Here is a 9572-nt window from a genome sequence, read left to right as displayed (position 1 = left end):
CAACGAAACGAAAAAAATTTCCACGAATTTGCACGAGGGAAAAACGAAACCGATTTCGAACGAAAAATATTTGCATTCACTTTCCAAATGCAATAAAGGAGAAATGTGGTGAATCCTTCCGTGGAATCTTTCTGTCGCCCCAGTAGAATGATCCCGCTATGTCAGGGCCTGCACTAAAATTATTAACCCTGCGCCTAAAGTAGGGCTTGAATTTTTAGCAAACCTGTGACTGTTTGGGGAGACATTAGTTAACGAATGTATACCGTCATGCGCTGTTGTGTAAACGTTTTATCCGTTCAAACTATGACTTTAAAGAATAATTCCGGATCCGTCTTTGGATCATAAACCCTGTTTAATGAACGCCAAAATAAGTGCAAGGCTCCAAAGGATGCACCTAGTTTCTAGGAGAGAAACCAATTCCTCTGAGACTTGGTATTAATGTACGCATTTCAGGTCAACAGCGATCCACGTAGCACCTCGTATGACACGCTCAAAGGAGAAGGTTTTGCTTGTTTTCTGCTTAAACAACTTGTTTCACGTATTCAAGAAGTGGCGTAACGTGGGCCTCGTGAGTTATCTGAGCGTCCGCGCGAGTATTGCATGCAAGCAAGAAAGCCCCGCACCGGATACAATACATAGTTCAGCGCCCAGTGTACTCTAGGGGCCGCAAAGTGGTGAAAACCAGTCAGACGGTCCAAAAACCGAGGAAAGTATTTGACGATCGGAGCGAACAAATGTACAATTCGCTAAAGGCTCAACGTGGCGTACGCTAGTATGTCAGATTTTGCCACAACTAGCGGAAAACTTGTGCTGTAAAATGCACGTAAAAAATCAAATCTGGTGGAAATTCACCAAAAAGCTTCCTCCGTGACGTTGATTGTAAGCTGGGTAATGTAGCCTAATGCTTGTCCGCTTTTTACTTGTCCATTGTCACTGCTCACATTAACCCTTCTTTCTGTACAACAAGGACCCCATGTCATGATACTTCGGTAAGCAGCCCGTTTTCAACTATTCGAACAGCTAGCCTCCCCGCTAGCTACCTCGACGACAAAGTTCTCACCTTCTTAAAACTAGGCACCTACTCTGGTCCAACTAGTACTTGGTTTCTAGATCAGCAAACCTATCCAACTTTTCTGGGTCCACTTAACTTCTTTTCATCCCTTTTCAGATTTTTTCTACTGATGCCGCTTTATCTTGTGCCTCCTGACACCCACCACACAATACTGCTTTCATTCTATCTCTTTATCGTTGCCCCTCTTCCCAAGCTTCAGACCTCGACTGCAGTTGCCCAAACGCCCCGTAGAACTGTTATTCATTCAAACTGACTTGTCCACGGTCTACACTCACACGGTCCTCCAACGAAAGGGAAATTATCCGTGAGCCTACATCTACATGACTCTGTGTCAATCTCCGTATCACCCAGAACTAGCCAGGAAACTGCGAATCCCTTCTCCGATCGCGGCACCCTTGGCGGCCGTTACGGGGCAGTCCATAAACCGAAGCATGTCAGTGCGATGACGGCATGGCACTGTCATACCCAGTGAGATGCAACTCCCACGACTATTTTCTCCAGAATCTCGACCGCAACCCCTCGCCCACTCAAGCCCGTAGTCACAACTTCGAGCAAATTTTTCATCCGACTCCGTCTCTGGGATGAGCTCTTCCGTACCCAATGAATTTTCACTCAGATGTGGCTAGCTTGGTTTTATGCTGCAATCTCGACTTACCCTCTCCACAAATTCAAATCCGTATACGGTGTTCGGGTCACCCTACTTATTAGCAACTTGACCCATCCAACCTACTTCCTGCACCTGACTTCCTTACAACAGTGCTAACAGTGAATCTGCTTACTTTCAGATTAAACCACATTTTTGAGACAAAACTTGCCATGTGCTCCCAATTTGAATTGTCCCATTTCCATCTCCACTTTTTCTCGTTGTGACTCCGGTCATTTACCTAACCGCCCAAGGTCACTCATGCCCAGCAATGGTTTTCAGTTTTAGTTCATGTCAGCCGACTGAGTCATTGAGTTAGTCGGACCTCATGCCCATTGTTCCTAACAAGTTGGGAAATAATCTATTATTACTATATCATCGGATACTCCCCACTGTTAATGACTTTGTCCTCTTTTTGTGCAATCCGCACTCCCACAAATCCTCCAGTCATGCTCTGACTGTAGAACTATGATCACGCCAGACAGTAGGCCACCCACAAGTTGGGAATAAACATTATTATTGTTATTATTAACCCTGTTTTCTTGCAGCTTCAGAGCTGCAACTCCCGGGTGTGGGACGTACTAATCGTTTTCAATTGTACACCTTGCCAAAGGACGGTGTGTGCGAACCCACGTGAGATAAAAATTGAACAATACGGCTTATTGACCCATTCGACGCCGGGACTCTAAGACTACATTGGAATTGAGGTGCAGTACCGCAGTAGTTTTTTTCTGTGGGAAACCGAGGGTGGTCATTTATGCACTGATGTCAAGTTGAGTCACAGACCAAAATGCCGGTACCGCATGTGACTTTCCCCTTCTCTGATGCTACAGTTTGATCTTTGGAACGTGCCTGATCAATACAATCGGTAAATTGTTAACAGGTTGCACTAACCGTGGCTTTCGGACAGCTGTGTGCCGATCCGTGCGGATGTGCGACCACCACGCAGTGGGCAAGGCGGAAGTTTTAGAAATTTATTACTACTCCCCTGATTGTTTAGAAACGTTTATGTTACCATGAATTTCGTCATACAACCCATGAAATCGGTCCTGCTACCAACGTATAAATAATAATAATACGTTCATTTTCCAACTTGTGGGAACGTGCCAATTGAAGTTGAAGATTGGCGAAAACACGCGCCGAGAAATTCACAGCATTACCCATTGTGATGCGCGCGATTGTTGCATGGATTAAAACCTACAACACGGATCCTTCATCATGCTCTGGACAAAATGCGCTGTTATACTGATGGAGTGTCGGACTTATTCGATTGTATTACGGCTTCGTGTATGACTGAAAAACAGCTCCTTCCTTGTCTGATCTTCCACCTTCGACGCCGCATTACTTAAAACGGCGGTGTTTGATCAGCCGCTGAATAGCTTTTCCACCTAGCATGCACCGCCCAGGTAATCTCTGGAACCAGTTTCTGACCAAAATGTGGCGGTAGGATTGGTCACTCAAGTTCTGGCTTACATTCCACGGAATGAAACGTTTGCTGCAGCCCGAACGACCACTTGCACACTACAACCGTTCATATTCTTATAATCAACTCATCAAGCCATAGAGTTGGAGCAGCCATAGCTCTTAAATTCTCTTGTATTCCTGAGAAGACGTTTGACATTCCAGGTTAACGTCGGTTCGGAAAAGGAGGGGCGTTTGTCGGGACAAAAATGGAGAACTGATCGATGTGTGTTGAAGAAACTCACACATCGTATTAAGGCTGATAATGTTTGCTCCTGGTGGATCGCAACAAATGCCGGAAATATATAATTATAGGAAAATTGCCCTCTTAAACACAGTCATGTGGTCGTATTCGAGCTGCCACCTTACCATCAAACGTGCCTTAGTCAAGAATATCCGTGTCTAGCAACAATGAAAAATGTGGCAGCATGTGGGTTGAGGATTTCACCCTATAAAGCCATGCGATTCATACCTGACCGGTTTTATGATCGCGCTTATAGGCCTAGCATTACGCACGTTGTTTCCTTGCCACGCCATCCGCAGTCGAATACCTAGACTGTGAGTTCGTTTGATAGTCTGTCTGAGCTATGCTGGCTGGAGTTATGGGTTTTGTTTTCCATGTATGGCATGAAAACTAGCGGGGAGCAACGTTACGGAGCCCAGTCTCGACTGTATCACGACGAACTTAATGGATTAATGACGTAAAACAGTCCGTATCATTTACCGTGCGAGCTCTTTAGTACAAATACGCGTTATTTCTACAATCTCCACGTTCCTGTGGGTTGAGCTTCTTCATGCTCCAGACGGAGGGCGGGCTAGCAAATGTGAGCAACAAAATTAAACAATCCGATATCCAGGCAGCCGGCTGTAAATACCGACTAATAATGGTAATAATAATAATGATAATAACAATAACAGGCCAACTCCCCAACATGCTAGCAGAAGCATGATCGGGTCGGGGCACTTAAGAACAAGGGGTCTGGAGCTACCCAGAATAGCCTAATGTGCATGGCCACAATGAAAGTTGAAATGTAATGCCTTTTTCTCCGCGACCCTGAAGTACCTCATTTTCGTGCACTTAAGTAGATTAAGCTAATGAGTCACGGGCTGATTATACGCAACCCGCAAAAACTTCCCTTGCGGGAAGTTGGGTATCACAAAACCTACATCATCCCATAGCCTTCTACGTCAGCGTTTTGACTCAAAGGATCGAGGTACAGCAGAACAACCAGATCGTCTTCAACCCAACATGCAAGTTTCACTCTTGCGTGAATGTGCACATAAATGCTCTCCCGCTTGTTTGTGAGCGTGTGAAGATCATGTGATTTCGTTTACGGGCTCGGACATGTGAGCATAGCGGCGCAACTGGAATAGGTGGTTCATAATGCTCCGCCTTTCCGTTCGCCTGGTTAAGGTGGTATAGATAGGATGGCTGAGTTAAAACAAAGCCAAATCGCCGAATTGCCGATGGGCTACCCCGAAAAAGCTTAGTTAGGGGCACCAAAGCAAGTTCACCAACCAAACGATATTTGGCGGTTTGTTGCCCCTATATGGTGCCAGGAAGTGATAGCATACTGAATTTACCCATGGCACCAGCAAAAAGGTTTTCAGTGAAACTGAAAGTGTTGGCAGGCTGCACAGTGAATCACATATCTTTTTCGGTTGTATGTCTGTGGTGGATTATGGGCAAAAGAGCAGTAGGCCTCAATAACAATCTTATACATGCCGTCTTTAGCCTCATGAAAAAACACCACAATAATCATTTTCCTCTTAGCAAAATACACTCATTTGCATATCCATGCGGTTTTGGCGGTGGGCTCATCGGGAACCCAGATGAGTCAATCTCACGCATGCCTTGTCTGTTACAACAGAAAGGCAAAAACGGCATAGAGCAAAAAACACCAATGGTTTCTCGCTGCAGCGCAGAAGACTTGTTACATTTTCGCGCATTGTTCGCACGGACTTCTAGGCGCTGGATAGTTACCGGCCCAACTCCGCTGACATTGCAAGACGTCGTGAGGTCCTTGATCTATTTCCCTTAGATTCTAGCATGTTATATATCGTCAAAGAAATAAGCCAAATATCTTCTCCTCAAAGGAATGAAGCGGGGCAGTATCCGAAGTATCTGAGCAGTATCTGAAGCCTACAGGGAACACCCTGCTCTCATGTACTATACCCCAGTGAACTAATTGTGTCTAATATTGGCAAAACGTAACTGGGAACGGTTTTCCCGTTTCTGGTAGTTGGCGCATGGAATAACCTTCCTCCAACGGTCCCGCACGCCTCGTCTTGTAGCGAAGTCAGAGCACCTTTAGACGCTTTTTCATGTGAGTCTTCGTGCTGGCAAGCTTACTGCTCTGTACTAAGAACCTAAATGGGGGTGACGAACCTTTTTTCGCGCGGGCCTTTCAGCCGGACGGAGGCCACTGAGTGAAAACAACAAACTCGAACCGGAAAATTATGGCAAAAGCCTTAATCCTGTGTATCAATCTGAGTCCTTGAATCCGTAGACTATCTTCGCATACGAAGAGATTCAGTACTTACTTACAAAGCGCTCATAGATTTTCTTGTTTCCCCCATTATTGTACAGCAGACATTTAATGACAAACGTTCCAAGCTTGGAGCATGTACCTCCATTATAATACAATTTTTCAATTTCGTCTTGTTATTTTCTCCACCATGCATCTAAGATTCATTTCAAATCACTTGTAGATGCTTTTATGAGTATTCGCACTATAAATCTTACTGCCTAACCCAAAGACCTTAAAGAGCAGTGACACTCACTTGTGGCCATCGGATGAAGAGGAATCATTTTGCGACAAAACCAAACGCCATTCCGCCAGTCCGCGATCGACTCGTGTTCCAACCAATCAGCGCATAGTATTTGCGTTCTAAGCTGGTCACTATTACGTTGTCCGGTGCACGTGGTGATCGGCTATCGTAGTATGCGTTGTCTGTCAATTTGATTGATTTATATGTAAGTATTGGTGATGTACAACCTTGTTTGGCTCATGAGCTTTGCTTCTGTTTTCCATCCACAAAAATTGTCGCGAACACCTGCCTTCGGAGAATCACTGTCCCCTGGTGCTTCCATAGCGTGCATATTACACTATTCCGATCAGATTCTCTGCGGACACAAGCGAAGACCGACGGTAGGAGGGTACAGAAGAAGGGCTCTGGATCGATCGTGTCAGGTTCCGTATTTCTGGCCTCAAAGAACAGCTGTACGACAGTGCGATAGGTTTAGATCTAAACCTCGAGGTTTTGTATATGGCCAGTTAACAAACGAAACATTTCAAGGGGTTAATCGGCAATCCTCAGCAGTAGGACCAGCTGTGCAAGGTGTGTGCCGGTATTCGGTTGATCTTCGACATTTCCTGTGTCCATTTTGTGCGATAACAACCTGCTTGAGGTACTTAGCGAGATGTGACGCAAGTGACCACTTAGTTCCTGACGTAACTCTCAGGATGTCTCGGATTCCTCTTCGCCTCAGAAGTGTGCAAGTTTGGTCGGATGGACACTAGCGCAATGTCAGTTGGCGTGGTTCAGTCGAAACGGTCAACAGGCATAGAACAGTGGGAGTGCAATATGTACTGAGAAACACGTACCACGAAAATAGAAGGTAACCTGTAGATCATGTTTTAGCGATACGTTTCATCATGTCCTGAGACACCTAACTTCCATCAAGTACGAAAAAATGACGAATCTCCAAAATGGAAAAGAAATCCAACCTGGCGTATGAAAGGTTTCTAACTCGAGAGGCCCTACGTATTCCAAAGAGGCTTTCTGGATGTTTGCAGTCAATGTGTGCCGTGTAATTCAAATGAATAAAACAGACGGGGACAGCGACCAGATACAACGAAGTAGCGCTACCTATATTCTGGTCTGAATGATGGGGGTGAGACCCTCAGTCACTCAACGTTGTGGAGCGTTTTACGTGTCTTGGAAGTTGTATTAGTTGGTATTAGACCGGAAGGTCAGAGGTTCGAACCCGACTCCAGCCTCTCGACTTTACCTGTCTAGGTTTGGGCAAAGTGGCAGCATCTCAGCCCTCGTGCTTCCGTGCTTCTTTCAATAGTTCAGGTCTTAGTGTGACAGATGAGGTTAATGCACGAATCTGCAAGGCTTTGGTCGCGTTTGCAAATTTGACACTCCTATGGCGTCAAAGTGGTACGTCACGGAATCTCAAGAGACTTACGTATCAGGCTACAGTACGAGCGTTTTTGTTGTATGCCTGTCCACAGACTGGACCTGGAGCTTTCCGTCGTGTGACGGTTTGCGCACCTCAACGATCGATTGAGGTATACTGGGGAGTGTCCCCGTGACACAGTCTCTCATACCAGGTTGGTCAGTAGTTAGAGGTCTGACGAACAGTCTCCTGGCCTTCTAGGTTGGGGGTTGGAGCATGTGGAGACTTGTTCCGTAGAAATGGTAATGCGTTTGCATTTCCCGCCAAACACCGCTGCCTTGTGGCTAGGCTTATGAGCCAAAGGCTTTGGTTGAGGACCCTAATCGTCCTCCTGTCTAGGTGTGGGCGCCCTAGCAGTATCCCAGCCCCCGTACAGCCATGACATTCACAACTAACATTGCTCTCATGCCACATCGGCCGTCGCGTGGTGCCATCAGCCGGGTCGCCTTACTTGCTGCATACAACGGCAGGTAAGCGAAAACAGACTACTGCTGACGCTTCCCTTCTTTCTCTTTCACGTACTTTTTCTCCCCCCTCTCCTCACGGCGTTGGTAACTCTCTCCCTGTAAGCCTAGCACTTAGGACTGATGATTCCGTTCGTCACGCACTCTGGCCGCGTTCAATGTTCGCACTCTGAAGCAAACAGGACAACAAGCTGCTCTTGCACTCACTGGACTCGCTTGGCATTGATGTGTGCTGTGTCTCGGAAACGGGAATTCAAGATGCAAGCACAGTGACTGAGTTAACTGCTCCATCAGTCTCCACTCGCTTCCGGCTGCGCACCTCTGGTGATCCAAAGGTTGCTGCGGTGGGATGTGCAGGGGTTGGTGTCGTGCCAAGTCACCGGGCGGAGGTATCCTTACTTGACTGGATACCTGTTGATAGTCGCCTCTGTGCGATTAATCTGGCGATATCTGTGAAGGAGTCTCACAAGCGGCAAGTTGATAGGTGTCTGTTCATCTTGTCCGCGTACGCCCCAACTGCCTGTAGCTCCGATGCTGTCAAAGACAGGTTTTACGACGCCCTAAATGACCTGCTGTGGCGAGCTAAAAGCTCAGACATCGTGTTGGTTGCCGGAGATATGAATTCACAAGTGGCTTAGCGAATCTGAGACTCAATTAGGAGGTCGACATGAATTGGACTTAGTACGTACGTACGATGGGGAACGGTTGCTTCACCTGTGTGCTGATCGCAGGCTGTTTTTACGCAATACGAACTTCCGAAATAGCCGAAGTCGTCTGGCCACATGATGTCCTCCAAGGGCATACCGGCCACAAACTCAAATCGACCACATTGCCATCAGTCACCGATGGCGCGGATCGATGACCGACTGTCGGTCGTTTTGGAACACATTTCTGGACTCTGACCACGCGCTCGTCCGGAATCGCTTCTCTCTGCATTTCCCTGGGCCGCGAAGGTGCGGATAAATCGCTTGGCAACTGAGAGACTGGTAGATCCGGATGTTAGACGAATCTCCCAGGGTCATCTTCTAGAGTCTCTTCCGAATGCTCCACCATCAGATGTGGACTCATAGTGGGACGAGATTGTCACCTCTTTGCATAGTGCTGGGAATTTTGCCTGTGGCGTGACCCAACCAGGCGCGCCCAAGCACTGGATATCCGACCGAACGGCGGCGCCGGCCCGGAAAAATACCCCAGCCGGTCCCGAGCATAAACCGTTGCGAGGAGTTATCAGACGTCAAGTGAAAGTGACCGTGCGAGCCGGCCGTGAAGTATGGTGGACACAGAAAGCCGGTAATGCCCGGAGATTATTTCAGTTGATCCGTGCGACCGGTCTCCGGAAACCACCTGTGAGTGAAACCATGAAGCATCAGAATGGAACGACCATCTCGAATAGGGAAGAACGCCTCGACCGATGAGCTGAATACTTCGAACAACAACTGTCGTGACCACTAGCCGGCACCCACCTAGAGCCGGTGAAATAGAACCCTGGACGGTGAAAGTGGGACCGCCTACGGCCTCGGAGGTTTACGACTGCATATGTTCTCCCAATTGCCACCGAGCTCCTGGTCCGGATGACCTCCTACCCGCCCTGTTCAAAGATGGGGGTGAAGTCCTCAGTCAGTGCTTGTCCGATTTGTTTGCTTGCATTTGGGAAAAGGAGTCTGTCCCAGACAACTGGGGAGAATCGGTGATAGTGCCCGTTTTCAAAAAAGGGGCGCGCAATGAATGTGGCACCACAGAAGG

At 47.3% G+C, this 9572-nt stretch overlaps 2 protein-coding genes across 2 annotated transcripts in view; both read left to right on the top strand.

The window, feature by feature from the left end:
* T265_02035 (hypothetical protein) overlaps positions 1–1325 on the top strand; it is a gene marked incomplete at both ends in the record, with an annotated part of 8741 nt that extends 7416 nt beyond the window's left edge. Inside the window, one exon of the mRNA XM_009166183.1 lies at positions 1169–1325. Coding sequence (XP_009164447.1) covers positions 1169–1325 — 157 coding nt within the window. The remainder of the gene's footprint in view (positions 1–1168) is intronic.
* A 4747-nt stretch (positions 1326–6072) lies between these two features.
* Positions 6073–9572, top strand: part of T265_02034 (hypothetical protein) — a gene marked incomplete at both ends in the record, with an annotated part of 14237 nt that continues 10737 nt past the window's right edge. Inside the window, one exon of the mRNA XM_009166182.1 lies at positions 6073–6153. The remainder of the gene's footprint in view (positions 6154–9572) is intronic.

The sequence above is a fragment of the Opisthorchis viverrini genome (assembly GCF_000715545.1).
Source record: "Opisthorchis viverrini unplaced genomic scaffold opera_v5_23, whole genome shotgun sequence".
Classification (NCBI taxonomy): domain Eukaryota; kingdom Metazoa; phylum Platyhelminthes; class Trematoda; order Opisthorchiida; family Opisthorchiidae; genus Opisthorchis; species Opisthorchis viverrini.
This window is presented reverse-complemented; position numbering and strand designations above follow the sequence as displayed.